Source organism: Thamnophis sirtalis, unplaced genomic scaffold (assembly GCF_051295495.1).
Source record: "Thamnophis sirtalis isolate CommonGarterSnake01/CBP01778 unplaced genomic scaffold, rThaSir2_p1.2 scaffold_1, whole genome shotgun sequence".
NCBI lineage: Eukaryota > Metazoa > Chordata > Lepidosauria > Squamata > Natricidae > Thamnophis > Thamnophis sirtalis.
The window spans coordinates 155,027,658-155,044,608 of record NW_028261381.1 but is presented as its reverse complement, the minus strand read 5'-3'; the positions used below and the strand labels follow the sequence as shown (position 1 = coordinate 155,044,608).

General features: G+C 38.4%; 1 protein-coding gene across 2 annotated transcripts; it reads right to left on the bottom strand.

Moving 5' to 3' along the window:
• Nucleotides 1-2,126: 2,126 nt before the first annotated feature.
• PSMC6 (proteasome 26S subunit, ATPase 6) lies at nucleotides 2,127-16,723 on the bottom strand. Of its 2 annotated transcripts, XM_087728456.1 has the most exons (14): nucleotides 16,584-16,723; nucleotides 11,310-11,389; nucleotides 10,604-10,643; nucleotides 10,355-10,407; nucleotides 9,072-9,139; nucleotides 8,605-8,719; nucleotides 7,746-7,833; nucleotides 6,688-6,749; nucleotides 6,480-6,603; nucleotides 4,927-4,988; nucleotides 4,244-4,364; nucleotides 4,068-4,148; nucleotides 3,413-3,484; nucleotides 2,127-2,604 (listed from the first exon to the last, which is right to left on the bottom strand). In XM_087728456.1, the coding sequence occupies exons 1-14, from the start codon at nucleotides 16,666-16,668 to the stop codon at nucleotides 2,486-2,488; spliced, it is 1,170 nt and encodes a 389-aa protein (XP_087584582.1). In that variant the 5' UTR covers nucleotides 16,669-16,723; the 3' UTR covers nucleotides 2,127-2,485. The 2 variants fall into 2 exon arrangements, with proteins under 2 accessions (XP_087584582.1, XP_013926558.1); XM_014071083.2 differs by lacking the exons at nucleotides 11,310-11,389; nucleotides 16,584-16,723 and adding an exon at nucleotides 9,361-9,434.
• Nucleotides 16,724-16,951: the final 228 nt, after the last annotated feature.

Here is a 16,951-nt window from a genome sequence, read left to right as displayed (position 1 = left end):
GCAAAACAATACTCATATTATTCCCTACCTGCCCTGACATTTTTAATTTAGTGTATGCATATATTGCCCCCCTCTCCCCATATCCTGTTCTGCTGCTAAGTTGTGGCTGGGGTGTATGTAAGAGGTATTTCTGGGGGGGGGATGAGTGAAGCATGTTGAAGTGTGTATCAAGAAATTTCTAGGAGGGTCAGATGTGAACATCATCCCATCAAATATATATTAAATAGTTCAATCCTGACTGACTCAAGGTTGACAGCCTTCCTACAATGCGGAATGGAGAACTATAAAGGCTAAACATGAAAAACGATATAGAAAGCTGTATAATCACTTTATATTGTTATGTGTGTTTTGTGTTTTGTTTTTTTCTTCTTGTGTTTTGCTTTCTGTTTTTAAAGATTAAAACGTTCAATAAAAACTATTAAAAAAAAAAGACTGACAGCCTTCTATCCTTCCAAAATCAGTAAAATGAGGACCCAGGTTGTTGTGGGCAATATGTGGACTCTCTAAATTACTTAGAAAGGGCTGTAAAGCAAGTGGTACATAAGCCTAAATGCTATTGCTATTGCGCTGCAGTGATATAGGAAGATGCAAAACATACGATCACTTTCAATTCATACTGTGTGGAAAAAGGCTATGGTAAACCATGCCTGTATTTTTATGAAGAAAACCATATTGATAGAAAATATAAACATCCATGTTTATGCTCCAACCACTGATGCATAATCTGCTGATATGTGAAATCAACAGAAGATGTAAACGAGTTATGCTGCTTGTGACTGGAATACTGAAGTTGGAAACATGAAAGATAATGTAATCTGACTGTATGGCTTAGGAAACTGAAATGAAGACTGATTTATCAATTTCTGCCACTACAATTATACTTAAAGCTCAGACTGTCTTCAAACAACCAAAACATCATCTTTGTACACAGACATTACTAGAATGAATGCATAGAAATTAAATTCTCTAGGCATTCATTGATGTTGATTGTGGGAATCTGGCAAGGAAAATTGCAAATAATGATTACACAACCATGGGATTCTGCTGTCAGATTAGTGGGGTGGGGAAGGAATGGTTTTTTTGCAGTAACCTTCCCCCAAGAGTGGGGAGGGAATGGGGATTTTGCAGTATCCTTCCTTGACCATACCCACAAAGCCACACCCACCAAGCAATACCATGCCCACCAAGCCACACCCACAGAACCGGTAGTAAAAAATATTGAATCCCACCACTGGCTATCTTAATTTACTTACTGACAAAAAGAGAGCTTAAGTCTATACATGTTCTATAACTTAACCTCCCAGGGTGTAACTCTGGGAGAATCCAACTTTTTTACTGCTTGCGGCCATTTTTATATTCAGTGCAATATATCTGGTTCTAGTTTCTTAAATGCTTTAAACCAATTTTGTAGATGTGTTCGTTTATGTTTTGAATGATTATGAAATAGCTCTTGTATATGTTTGCTGAGAGAGATTTGCTTTGGGAATAAGTAATGATGACGCAGAAGGCAGAATACAGAAGCTCCAATTAAATATTTTGATTTGCTTCTTTGGTCTAGACAGTAATCAGGGTACAAGAGTAACCATAGTAGGCTATTCCGTATTTCCATTTACTCGTATTATAAAAAGCCAAATTTAGGAGAGGCAGTTCTGCCATGCACGCAAGATTAAACATATTTTTTTTTGACTTTCATTATTTTGAGCATTCTCAAAGCTGATTTTTTTTGGGGGGAGGGTACAATGTAGTTGTGAAGCTAAGAGATCCTGATATGTGCTGGGAACGTGTCCTAGGCCTATGTCACAAGTTCTTAACTTCATCTTAGACTGGGTCTTAAAGAATAGTAGAAGTCAACTAGGATATTTAAACAGAAGAACATGCTATGTTTTTAAAATTTATTCATCCCAATGTGTGAAAGATTTAAGCTGGCATATATCAAAAATAAATTGAGAAAAAGTATAACTTCTTCTAATTTTTAAATGCTTTTAGCTTCTCGATTAAAAACACTGTTCTATGAAAAGCAGGGTTGCTTAGGATTTAGACAAGATACCAAAAACTTATCATGGTCCAACATCAGATGATGTTCCTTCTAATTTATAGGATGCTAAGGAACCAATTAACAAACTTGATTTAAACAAGGTGTATTTTACTGTTTCAAAGAGAAAATAATAAATGATATAAAACAAGCATGCCACCTTCAAATCTGCCAGATGAAATCAATATAGTACATTTGATAAAGTCATTATCTGAAGGCAGATTTTATATACTGCACATATGTGGGGTTGAAAAGCCATCTTGTTTTCAGAGGGCCGCAAAACTTGTTGCAGCAGACTCCTACCTAATATTAACCAATGGCTAACTGCCATCATTAATACACAGACTCGAAATAATAACACAATCAAGGAATAGTCTGTTTCTCATTTTACCTAGGAAGCCCCCACATTTCCCATGCAGCAGTCACTGTCAGCCATTAACCATGTAGCAGCACTTAGACTGGTTTGTAATCCAATTTAGACTCCAGCTTCTTGGAATCAGCAACTTTCCTAACTGCCTTCATGAAGTCTTCCTGAACTACAAAGTCATGATCAGCACGAATAGCAAACATGCCTGCAAAAAGACAGTGTGGAAAAACATATATTTATTGGAAACAGCAGGGATTCAAACCAGACTCTGCACAATAGGTAAGATTTCTTTTGTGAACCACAGGAGATGGAGATATAATAACTACATAGAACTGCTCCTCATTCCAGGCTACTACATTACTGTGCCAAAATTTACAACCCTTTATGCGCCCGTATTAAAATGAATTGGTGCAGCTGTTAAGCAAACACAGCAGCTAAGTATCTTATTGTCCGCAATGGGTGTTTTTAAAAAAAATCAGAAATTAGAAGTAAATGCTAGTTCCTGATATTATGATCATGTGACCGCAGGATGCTGCAAATGGCCATAAATGTGGGCTGGTTGTTGTGCACCCAAACTGTGATCCGATGACTGCAGGGGTGGCGATAACCATTGGTTCTTCAGACCTGGGGAGGTCTGCCAGAACTTTGAATGGTCACTAAGCAATTGATCATAAGTTGAGTACTACTGTAAGGTTTATTTTAAATTATTACACATCTTTGATTTAACTCACACCAGGTTTGGCATGGCAAGTTGAGGACTTCATTCCACAAGTGCTGGGACTAAACCCACCTTGAGAGAGGCTTTCAAGTGTTTGAAAGAGTTCAACCTGCAGTTTTAAATATCTATTTTTAGCCCTTAAACCACTCAAGCCAAAGAAATACAAAAAAAAATCTCACCCACCAGGTGTGCATGTGTGCACGCACTGGCAGCCACACAAGAGAGAATCGGATCCCACAAGTAGTCCCGCCCTATGTTAAACTAAGAACTAAGGAAAATAGAAAGAATTCATTACCTGCTTCAGTACAGACATTTCTTAGGTCAGCACCATTAAATCCATCGGAAAGCTTCACAATTGCTTCATAGTCTAATAGTAAGAGTCAAATTGCTAGGTTAATCAGAACTGTGACCCCAAAATACTAAAGAATCTCTGGATCTTTTCACTATCAAGCTTCAGTGGAGTGAGCAAGCAAATCAAGGCTTCTGATGCTGACTGGAGTACCGCAATTTTAGAGCTATACAGTAATCTGGGAACGCTATTTTGAAAAAGTTGAAGATTCTTCAAACCTCCCCTTGCAAGTTCATATTTACAATAGGCTGTTTTGAAGTGTACTAGACAATTTCCAAAAGTAAGTAAGCAGGGGCAACCCATGGAGCATTTCTAAATTTCTCAACCCCAACTAGGGCCTACTTTATAGATTATGCTGTTCTAAACCTCCAGGAGGAAAAGGAAATTATATTAAATAAATAAATAAATAAATAAATAAATGCAGTATGTAAATGTTTCACAATAAAATAAAGGATTATATCTGAAAAAGCTATTGCATGACTGACAATTTCTGCCCCAAACAGTCCAAAAATTTACAATGAATTGCATTAAATATTTATGTACTGAACAGGAACTGTATAAAACAATGTATTATGATGCAAAAATGGTCTTGGGAACTTACCTATTTCTCCATGTTTAGTTATAGGTCCAGCATGGATTTTCAGGATGTCTAACCTAGCTTGTTCATTTGGCAAATCAATATCTAGGTGAAAAGAGTGGGGTTTTTTCCCAATTACCAATTTTGCTTGCATACCAAACAAAGCCAAAGGCTTATGCTGGTATACTGAGTTTACTCACGAATCTTCCTGTCCAATCTTCCAGGTCGCAACAATGCTGGATCTAGAGTATCTGGTCTGTTTGTAGCCATTATCATTTTGACTCTGTGTAAAGTATCAAATCCATCCATCTGATTCAATAACTGAAAAATATTGCAAGGAAGCATAGGCTTTACTGAATGTTGGCATTTTTCCACCAAAAAGTTTCTTCCAACAAAACAATTAAGAAAAATGTATTGACAGTTGTTGTTTTGGACAGCATGTCACATTTCAGAAACACAGGACTTGGGATACCAAGACACAACCTTAGAATCCACAAGAATTTTAATTAGTTAGAAAGAGCATTTATGAAAGTTGTAATTTTTGCAAAAATGAAAATGTGAGCTTGGTCCTCTGGCCAGAGCTGTCAATAGGAATTTTATAAAGAATATTTAATTTAAGACATTTTGATTTACCAAGTGAAAGAAAAGTTTCTCTCTTGTAAGATACAAAGCCCTGATACATCGTAATTTTAACAAGTTACTTAATCATATCTCCATTTATATAACTGGACAATATAAAGCCACCATTTTATTCAAAATAAAAAGTAACAGCACACCCAATACAGTTTTAAAAAAATCAAACCAATCTCAATATTTCACTTTTGGGTTGACTACCTAAAACTAGTGTTTGAAAGATACCAGACTTAACATATATAAGTTTTACCTCCATTAAAGTTCTCTGGATCTCTCTGTCAGCTGAAGTTCCCTCAGAAAAACGGCGACCACCTCAAGAAAAGAGCATGGAAGAGTAGTTAGTATCTCACCAAGCAGAACTTTCGACATAAGGTTTTATTTATAATATAGCCAAATATAAAATAATATCCAGTATTTCCTAAAATGTCTGATGATAGCTGACTTACATAGGCATTAAGATTTAAAAGGTATTTGCCCAAAGAATAAACCAGTTTTAATTGCAGCTCCCCTCCCTCCTTTGACACGAAAGCCTGATGGGTGAGTTGGGACTTCTGTCTCAGCCCAACCCACCTCACAGAGTTGTTGTCTCAAATGGAGGAGAAAGGAGAATTAGGTATGTTGGCCGTCTTGAGCTATTTATAAAAATAATAAATGCAGGTTAAAAATAAAATAAATAGTATCATGGAATTTTTGCTGAAGAAAGAAGCTCAATGCTATGAGGAGAAATAATCAAACTTTATTGTGTGCCAGTTTTCCAAGACAGAAAGAGAGAGAGGGATAGGCCCGGAGCAACAATAGAAAGATTGTTATACACTTGGTGGATCAGAGGTGGGAAATCCAAAGGATTTGATTCACAGGCTGTTTTTTTTTGAGGAAGTGAGGCAGGTGTTAGGCAGGGGCGGAAAGGCTGTTCTGTTGTAAAACTAAAATCACACCTCTGTGACAAATGGAATTTTGAGACAGCCAGGCGCCCATTCGTGGTTATGACAGGCTCCATCATTAGATGAGCCCTTGGTTGGGATGGGTGAGAGCTTTCTTCCCATATGCAAATAGAGGCAGAAGGAACAGCAAAGAGAAAGTGCTTGCAACAGGAGATAGAAGAGGGGGCGGGAATGGGGAGGACAGAAAGAAGAGACAAAGAAAAAGATGGTGGGAGAGTTTGGAGAAGTGTTTGCAGCTTTACTATTTTTCCATCACAATGTATTTGTCAGTTATGTTCCAGAATGGATGCTGATAGCATACTGTAGTAACATATTAGACTTTAAGGGTCACAGATCTTTGGTATAATGCAGTGATGGCTAACCTTTTTGTCATCACGTGCCGAAACCGTTTGAACGCGTGCAACAGCGCGCGTGTGCATGCCCACATCCATAATGCAATGTGTACGTGACACCTCCCCGCGCCCCATCCCTGCACATGCATGTGCGCCCCAACACATAACTGTGTGCGACACCCCCCCCCAGTATCCCATTTTGGGCCTAGCAGGCCTCCGTGAAACCTCCTGGGACCAAAAACGGGGCACAGGAGGAATCGCTGCACCAACCCGCCTCCTGTTTTGAGCTGGGGTGACGGCTCATGTGCCCAGAGAGAGGGCTCCGCACGCCACCTGTGGCACAAGTGCCATAGGTTCGCCATCACTCATATAGTGAGATGAGTAGTTACATTGTTGACATTTTTCACTTTCAACTCCTGCTAACTTCACTTTCCTGTTCCAGTCTTAAAATTGCAGGAACACAGCAGTTCTTTGAGCAGCTAATTTAAAAAAAAAACAGTCTTCAGATTTTAAGAAGACTGCATCCTTACCAATAGCATCAATTTCATCCATGAAGATGATACAGGGCTGATGATCCCTGGCATAGTTGAACATTTCTCTGATCAGCCGAGCGCTTTCCCCGATGTATTTGTCTACAATGGAACTAGACACAACCTGTGAAAAAATTATCAATATGTGATGCTTGAAAGTAAAAAAGAAATTTGGGCTAAGGATTCAGGAAAAAACCCATTATTTTACCTTTAGGAAATTGCAGTCTAGCTGACTGGCAACAGCTCTAGCCAGGAGAGTCTTCCCTGTTCCTGAAATGACAATATACCAAAGACGATTCAAGAAGTAAAGAATCAACACGACAGACATATATTTGTGGTTACATGGTGAAGCACTACAGTGCACAGACCTTCAAGGGCCTGGCTTCATCCTTTGGTGGCATGTTGGGGCTGAACTCGTAAAGTGGATAAGACCATTTTAATTACCCATAATTAATCTGATTATTCAACCGATTTGGTTTTAAAAATTTCCCTCTTTAACTCAATTAAAATTTACAAGCCAGCAATTTCTGCTGGGGATGGCACTCTTACTGAAATGAAATATGGGGGAGATTTGGGAAACCTGGAGTGCCCTTTAACCAAAAAGTGCATTTCTAACTGCCTTTCTCATGACAGGAGTATGATATTAAATCTCATAAAAGAAATCACAAAATAAAACTATTCTTCCAAAAAGGATTTTAAAAGCTCTAAATAAAATACGCAACTGTATAGGACTGGAACAATCCTAAGTACCCAAATATCCAAAATAAAATCCTTCCAAGAAAAAGCTTCAGTATTCAATCAGCTCTATTCCAATCTTTTTTTCCTTCTGGCATCTGCCCTAAATCTATTTTTTTTTTTTATCCTAATTCAGAATAAAAGGGATAAGGCCATATGCTCGAAATAAGTAGACCACAGGGCTTCCAGATAGAATAATGCCCCTCACAGTTTGCATTTGGTACATTCTGAACCAAATCGGATTATATATTTCTTTGTGAAATTGCCTACAATATGTATGAGGGAAGGGGATGATAGTTGAGCATTTATGCCAAAGACTCTGAAGACACATTAACTTAATTCTGTCTTTATCGTCCAGGATCTTCTCAGAATTTGTAATCTTACACTTGGACTTGACAGCATAGAAAACATCTATTTGCGCATGAAGAAAGAATGTGTAATTGAGCTGGTCTGAAAATAAATATCCCACATGATCTACCTCTTTGCTTTGGCATAGGAGATAGCCATACAAACTTATTAAAGTGAACCTACCTGGTGGGCCATACAGCAAGCAGCCTTTGGGAGGTATAATCCCCACACGTTGGAATAATTCTGGATTTGTCAGGGGTAACTCTATAACCTGAAAAGATGAAAATCTGTTTTGTGCTCAAGTGATTCAATGTGCACCAGAAGTCACAAACTTTGTGTCATTTATACAATCACCCTTCTAAAACTCTCAAAACAATCTGTAGTCTTCTACACTTAGATAGATTTCTTTGAAACAAACTCACTGCATTGTGAAGCTTGGTTAAAACTTCTAAGCAGTTCTACTTATGTATTTTCCTGATATTCTGCAACGGGCATCTAATTGACACCGCAGAGTCAAAAATATTTTCCTCTTACAAAGATGTGGAGACTCTAGAAAGAGTGCAGAGAAGAGCAACAAAGATGATTAGGGAACAAGAGGCTAAAACATATGAAGAACGGTTGCAGGAATTGGCTATGTCTAGTTTAATGAAAAGAAGAACTGGGGAGACATGACAGCAGTGTTCCAGGGGCTGCCACAAAGAAGAGGAAGCCAAGCTATTCTCCAAAGCACCTGAGGGTAGGACAAGAAGCAATGGGTGGAAACTAATCAAGAAGAGAAGCAACTTCGAATTAAGCAGAAATTTCCTGACAGAACAATTAATCAGTAGAACAACTTGCCTCCAGAAGTTGTGAATACTCCAATACTGGAAGTTTTAAAGAAGATGTTGGATAACCACTTGTCTGAAGTGGTGTAGGGTTTCCTGCCTAAGCAGGGAGTTGTACTAGAAGACCTTCAAGGTCCCTTCCAACTCTGTTATTCTAGAAGATATGAGTAGCTTAGCCATAACTAATATACAGACTTGTATAAGAAAAGGACACGTACCTCTCTTAGTTCCCTGATTTGTTCTGACAATCCACCAATCTCAGAATAAGATACATCTCCAGGATCTTCATGAGACATGTTGTAAACAAGTGGATCAACCTCTCTTGGCAAATATCTAAATAAGTGAAGCAATTCCAGTTAGCAATTCCAGAAGCAATTCCAATTCCATTCAGATGATTCTGCACCAGTAGATTTTTTTTTTTAAAGTAATTTCCCAATAATATTTTTCCCGCCCAATGAAGACAAAAAAATTACTAAGTTCTATAATGGTCTCCCAGGTTTGTTAAGAAGCCACATAAAACTTAAGCGTAAGTGCTACTTGCACAAAAGGGAAGAATCCTAAGCAAAGCCTTTGGCTCATATTTCCTCCTCCCCCTTCCTTCCTGTATAATGAAGAAAGGGATGTTGCTTTCCATCCTTTTGATTTCTCTCACCTCCAATCTAAATATATGAAGGCAAGATTTTACCTCATAATTGTTAAGGTGGTCATATCCAACGCAACTCTTGTCCCGGGTTTTAATTTGCTTTTATCAAGCTGGAGGCAAAAAAGGCAATTATTAAATTTGCAGCAGCATTATGCCAAAGATATGTTCAACCAGGAAATATTCACTTTGTATTACTATAGTGTTTTGGGGGACAGGAGGGAGGACCCAAATATATATTCAAAGGAGTATGTATGATAATGAATAAAAGCACAACAAAGCCCATTCACATAATAGCAAACAACAATCAAAGTTGAAAATGTGCTGCTCGTACAAGGTCGATGACTCTTTTTCCACAACAGGTGGATGTATTGTAGGCTGGACAATTTTCACACATCCATCCTATGCCTGCAAAAATAAATTAGGCATTGGGAGTTGCTTAAGTAGGACACCAACTTAGTGGCTACAACTTTAAATTCTATTTTGAGAAACCAACTCATAAACAAGATCTAGGTAGTCCTCAGTTTACAACCCTATTTAAAACCGGCAACTCTACCACTAAGCAAAGCAGTCGCTATATACGACCACAATTGTGTTTTTCAACTGGAAAGAGACAGGACTAGTCAGTTTCACACTTTTGGCTTTCGTTTGCCTTCTAACCACTCCTCCACTCCTTGGAATGCTGGAATGCTCCATGCTTATTATCTTGTATATGTTGAAAGCAATATAATCATGCTAGCAGCCCAAAGTTGGGAGCCATGGGTGTGATACACAAACATCTTACTCTCTTGAAATCCCTCTCAACAATCTGTCTGAGTGAAGTAGGGGGGAAGGGTCAGGCAAAGGAGAAATTGACTATAGAAACCATTTGCTTTCTTTCTCCTTCCTCACCCTCCCAAGAAAGTGGAGAAAGAGATTTCAAGAAAGTAAGCTGTTCACTTTTTCAAAAGCAATGCGATCACGCCAGCTATGGGAAAAGGTCAGACAAAGGAGAGTCTTACAGAAATTTATTTATTTTTCACACACTCTCCCAATAGAGCAGAGATTGGAGAGAGAGAGATTTCAAGATAGTACTATTTGTAAAAACATGCCTATGGCTCTCAGCTCTAGATTGCCAGCATGACTGCATTGTTTTCAATGTATAGAACAGTAAAGCTGCCAGGGGAAAAAGAAAAAAAACATAGCTCAAGCACAGGACTAATTGTAATGATGATCATGGGACTGAGGACACTATGAAGATCAAATGGGTTGTAAAGTCATTTCGTGAGCACTATTGTAACTTCAAACAGTCACTGAACAAATGTTCAGTAAGCAGTACTCGTACTCACCTGACGACGACAGCCAACTACATATCTTGGTCCATTTGTTGCTTTGACGATGACTAGGAGTAGCAAAGAAAAGCAGGTGAGTGCATATTATTCAACCATGATTTGAATAGCCAAATAAAAACCAAAACCCGCAACCAAAAATTTTAAAATAACAGTTACATGCCATTATAATTATGCTACTCATGCTTCAAATCCAAGTTATTTTAATTTTGATAGAAAAGTAATAAAATGGTATGACCATGTACTTACATTTCTCTTCTGTTAATTGTTTAAGAACCTCACCGACAATCTGTTTTTAAAGGAAATGGAAAAATATACTGTTACTATAATCTCCCTGCCTGCCTGTTTGAATTTCTGAAATGTGTAAGATGACTTGGCCTTGATATAAAGTCAGGATGCCATTGGTGACCATCATACACAATTAGTCAGTGAAACAATCAGTTTCACTGTACAAGATAATTCACAATCAGTCTTGTGAAAAGGCAACAAAGTTTTAGTTGGAACAGGATATCATTCGTTGCTGGATTTAAGGCAATAACTTTTCTGGAGAATGTATGAGCACTTCTTCCACGAACAGCTAAGGAATCCTCCCCGAATTCACGGGGGGGGGGGGGAGTGTTAACCCATTTAAAACACACAATGTTGACATTTGTTCCTTGACAAACAGCCAATCATAATTCTCAGAAAATTTGCTTTCTTACAGCGGTCCCCAACCTTTGCGCCTTGGCAGCCCTGCTTGGGGGAGGGGGGAACTGGGCCGTGCCAGTGATGGCCCAGTGTGCATCTGTGTGCATCTCAACTTGCGTAAGTTGAGCTGCGCGCTCTGACATACCACTTTCATAGCCCAGTTCCAAATAGGCCGTGGCCCGGTAGTGGGCCGCAGCCCAGGGCTTTAGGGACCCCTGCATTAAACAACAGTTTATTCACTGAAAATTGTGACTGCATGATCACTCACCTGTCCAACACTTTGTAGAGCTTTGAGGTCATTTTCTGATTTCTCATACTGCTTGGTAAGTTCCTTCAGTTGTTCCCTTACTAAGAAAGAAGAACACAGCTTTCAGGTAAAATTCATACAATGAGTGCTAATAGTTGATTCTGTCTATTTTTCCATTTCAATCCTTAGAGGGGGAAAATCAAGATGCAAAATTTTATTGTGGAACATTGTATAGTACATTAAAAGTGTCTTCCCTATATTTCTTCCTATTGTATTTTCTTCAAATTCATTTGTTTTAAACCCATTTTAAAGGAATTATTTAACTCATACTTGGAGATATTTAAGGAGGGGAGAATTAGGAATGAAGGGATAAAATTCTTTTTATTTACTGTAAAAATTCATTTTTGTGTCAATAAATTACATTCTGCTCATGTCTTTAGCAGGAGGTTGCTGCATAGAGTTCAGCAGCATACAAATTGTTACAATCAATAAATTAAATTTAAAAGTTTAACTTAAGCTAGACAACTGAAGAAGAGACAAAGGAATTGGCTCTCCCATGTTTGACTGTAATAAAGGTATATGAGCTTGTTGAAGAGGTAAAAAAACTGTAGGAAATACAGGAGGCAGTGGCTATGGAATCTTAAACTCATACTGCAGAATAAACATTGAGGGTATAGTCATATAAAGATGCCAGATTTCATGAATCCCATTAGAAATATAAATTAATAAATGGAATATTATTAGAAAATAATTTAATTTCAACAAGCTTTGAAAGATACTACTAGGTGAGAGCCCATGGGAAACTTTCCTCTGATCCAAGGGAGCACAAGAGTTAAGAATTCCTCAAAAATAAAATACTGAATGTGTAATTGGATACAACTTCAATGAGAAGGAAAAAAAATGGGAAGCAGCTTTGGAAACTGCTTGGAAAGATCCACTAGCCAAAGAACCACTGCTGGAAATGGAAGATCACCAAGGAGGTATACTAGGGATTATCTGCAAGGAGGGGAGGGGGGAGCCAAAAGGAATTTAGATTCACAAGAGAAGTTGAAAGCAACAAAAAGGGCTGTTTTTTGCATCATCAATAGTAAAATAAACGAAAGAGAAGGAGTGGGCCCACTGGTAAGAGAAAATAGTAAAAACAAACGACAAAAAAAAAGCAGAACTCAACTTCTACTTTGAGCCAAGGTGGCGCAGTGGTTAAATGCAGCACTGCAGGCTACTGCTAGATCAGCAGGTCAGCGGTTCAAATCTCACCGGCTCAGGGTTGACTCAGCCTTCCATCCTTCCGAGGTGGGTAAAATGAGGACCCAGATTGTTGGGGGCAATATGCTGACTCTCTGTAAACCGCTTAGAGAGGCCTGTAAGGCCTATGAAGCGGTATATAAGTCTACTGCTATTTTCTCTTCATAAAAACCTAAGGAGAATAACTGACCGAAGAAGGGAAGGGTAACCCAAGGCCAGTTAAGGGATGTTTAGGAAACACCATAATTGAATGTCTCAAAAGCCAGGTGTTTCCAAAAATCTTAAAGAAGTTTACAGATGTCATTTCAGAAGTTCCTTTCTGTGATCTTTGAGAAATCATGGAGGATGGACAGAGGGCCCAAGAGTTAGAAAAAGGCACTGTCCTATCTTTTTAAAGCTTCTTTTTAGCCTAGCTTCAGTGTCTGAATACTATAAGATTCTGGACGGGGAAAAACAGACTGAAACTCACCCCTAGCAGACAGGTTTAAAAACCTGAGGTCAAACAATACCAACTTTATTTCTTTCTTTTTTTTTCAGTTAGACTTATATACCGCTTCATAGGGCTTTCAGCCCTCTCTAAGCGGTTTACAGAGTCAGCATATTGCCCCCAACAACAATCCGGGTCCTCATTTTACCCACCTCGGAAGGATGGAAGGCTGAGTCAACCCTGAGCAGGTGAGATTTGAACAGCCGAACTGCAGTCAGCTGAAGTAGCCTGCAGTGCTGCATTTAACCACTGCGCCACCTCAGCTCCCATTTCTTGATGGGATTCTGCTCCTCCAGAAAGAGCTAATGCACAATCTGGGGTGCTTCTGGACTGTCAGCTGCTACTGGAATAACAGATGCAATTCAAGTTGTTGGTGACAATCTACCTGTCCAAAATATGCCTTTAGAGCATATTTCCTGTGTGGAGAACCAATGTGGTGTGATAAGAGGAAACATGGATATCAGGCTTCTCTGCCAGAGCTTCTTTCTGGTGGAATATTGTCCCATCAGAAATCATCATTCCTAGCACTCAGGAAATTTAAAATATGAATATGTTTGGTGAGTGAGTAAAAATGGGATTTGACTGAGTTGAGATGATTCTGGCTGCTTTTGTGTTTATATAATTAAACTGAATTTGTATTAGCATTTATTATTTGTTTCTATGTAAGTATATATGTGGAGAGGCACAGCGGCTCATCGGTTAAGATGCTGGGCTTGTTAGCTGAAAAGCCGACAGCACAGGTTCGAAACCAGAGTGCTACTCAAGCAGCTGGGCTTCCATCCTTGCCCCAGCTCCTGTCCAACTATATCAGTTTGGAAGCATGCAAATGCAAGTAGATAAATAGGTACCACTTTGGTGGGAAGGTAACAGTAGTTGTGATGCCATGCTGGCTACATGACTGTGGAAATGTCTTTGGATAGCACTGGCTGAGTGGCGTTGAAACGGAGATGAGCACTACTACCCAGAGTCGGCAATAACGAGTGGAGTAAAACCTGCAGGGACTCCTTTTATTTTTAACATAATTGTTTTTAAAAATTGTATATACACACACATACACATACACACAATTACATTTTCAAACAATTATGTACTGTTTTGTATTCTTTGTTATAAATCTTTTTATAGTTAAGTGACTGAAATGACATAAAAGCATTTGTAATAACAGAAAAAATATGACAACCTGGGCAAAACTCTGGAACAAATTATTAAGCATTTGCTTTGTGACCATTTAGAAAAGAATCTCTTGATTGATAGAAACCAAGCATAGAGTTATTGAGAATAAATCACGCCCAGTCAACATTATGGGGTGTTTTTTTTTTGATTCAGCAAGTAGCTGTAGTTGACCACAGAGAAGCCATGGACATAGTATATTCAATTTCCGATATAGAAAGTCCCTCATGAAATTCTAGCAAAGATGACAAAAAGAGAGCAGAACTATACGACCATTTGATCACTACAGGCTGGTTCAATAACGATAGACAAAACGAGTACATGAATGACTCCATGTCAAAATAAAAGAAAGTTTTCAGTGATATAGGTCCTGTACAGTGCAACATAGTTAAAAATGATTTGGATGAAGATTAGGAAATCATCACATTTGCTAACAACACAAATATAGAGAGATAGCAAACACCTCAAATGACAGTATCAAGATTCAGAAAGAACTTCACAAACAAGAATAATGGACAGTAGCCAGCAAGATGTAAATGTAAAATCCTACATTAAGGTAAAAGAACTCAAACCATGAGTATAGAATGGGGGGACCATAGTGCACATGTGAAAGGGATCTTGGTTTCTTAGTGGATTACATGCCTGGACACAAGCCAACAGCAATATACAACTTCAAAGAAAGCAAATGTAATCTTTGGTGGCATCAATAAAAGTACAGTCCCTTGTCAAGATCAAGAATATCATTTGTTCTTTTCTAGAATATTGTATCCAATTCTGAGCACTGCACTTTAGGAATGGAAGGAGTGTATTCAGAAGACAATAACCAAGATGAATATGGAACTGAAAAGAAAAACATATAAGGAATAAAGATATTATGCACATTTAGCCTGAGAAAGAGAAGACTAAAGAGAGAATTGATAGCTATATTCAAATATCTGAAGAACTATAGTATCACTAAAAAGACAGAATTATTCAGTTGTTCCAGAAAACAAAGATAGGATAATTGGATGATAATACTTGATTCCCGTACTGGACAAAGGGGGACAAAATGATCTCCAAGGTATCTTCTAATTCTTACATTCTATAGTTGTGAATGATTTTATATCTTGCAGCTCACCTGACCATCTCATTTTTTCCAAATTTTGCCACCTCTCAACTTTTTCCTATATAAAATATGCACAAGGGTCTGGGTTGCTGGAGGCCTACTGGCACCTTCTGTAAGACACCTCCTCTCAGTCTGTTTTCTTCTGCACAGCAAGACCACACACATTTCCATATACTTAATACATATTTTTAGATACTTGGTATAGTTTTTAAAATTTTTATTTGGCTTTTTTATTTTGATGGGGTTTCTATTTTTCATTCCATTTAGTTTCTTTTAACCCATTAACTGTGTGTTAGTATTTCACTGCTTATTTAACTTTTGTAATGTATTTTATTTATTTTTGTAATCTTTGTTAGCATTTTTCAAAGCAGTTGTCTGAATCTATTGCATATTACATGAAAATCTGGGGAAATGTGTGCAGAATATGGAAGTCTAAGGAATAAGGTAATTTGTTTTTGTTCCACACATAAATCTGTTACCCCTCTTCTACCGTCTTTTTATCTTTCTCATTTTTCAGATGTTTCTTTAAGATTAATGAAACAAAACTAGACCCTTGTTTTTGTTTGTTTGATTTATTAATTTTCAATAAACCGGTTACAGCTGGCTTCATATATTACATATCATATATTACAAACTCAGGGTCTAATAATGGTTTGTTGAATAAACCACAAGTCTTTGGATTCACAAATCTATTAAATTATGAACCATAATTTTCAAACTATTAGGACTACAGAACTTACTACACTAAAACCCAACCGATATTTCTCATCCATATGAATTTTGTGCTGAAATGGGATTTAAATTCATTCTCAGCCATGGAAGTTCACAAAACATGTCAGTCAATCAAGTTGTAATCTTAACCCACTTCACAGGACTGTTGCTACTGGGAGAAAAATGGAAGAAAGAACGCTACATATTCTAATGTGGGCATCGGAAGGAGTGATGTGGCAGCCCATCTCACTCCCAGAGCGATTCCAAAGTGCCCTTCCAATCATTCATGTCCGTCTGTCTATCTATATCTATTTCTATATAATGAGGGTCAATTGTACTGACAGCAGTGAGCAAATCTCCCTAAGGAAACATGCAGAGGATCTGAGTGTGGGGGGGGACTGAATATTATATGGAAAAATAAAGACTTTTCGCTCCAAGGCGTCTTCCCCACCCTGCTTGATATGAGATCATTATTATCATTATAAAGAAATCTGGTTCTTTGGGGATCCCGAGGGGTGAAATCATGGAAAAGAACAGAGACCGGGCTTCCTTCTCCGTCAACCGAGCAGCCACTCACGCTCTTTGAGGCGCCCATCGATCTCCTTGTGCTCCAGCAATTTCTTGCGGTAGTCTTGCAGCGCCTTGTCTCGCGGCTCCGCCATGATGATAAGACGAAAGCCGAGCTATGCCGGTGGTAATGCGCAAAGGACGCCGGGAATGACGGCCCAAACCGGATGAGCTGCTTCCTCCTTAGGATTTCCTCTTTCCGGAATTACTGGAATTGCTTGCTTCTGCCACAGCGCCCCCTGCTGACCTGGAGGGGAAACGCTTAGAAAAAAGAAAAGGGAGAACGACACGTATGCACCTTGAGCGTGATAAACAGAATTAGCCAATGTTCATGTAATGAGATCCCGATAAATCATTTAGATTTAAGACTATTCACTA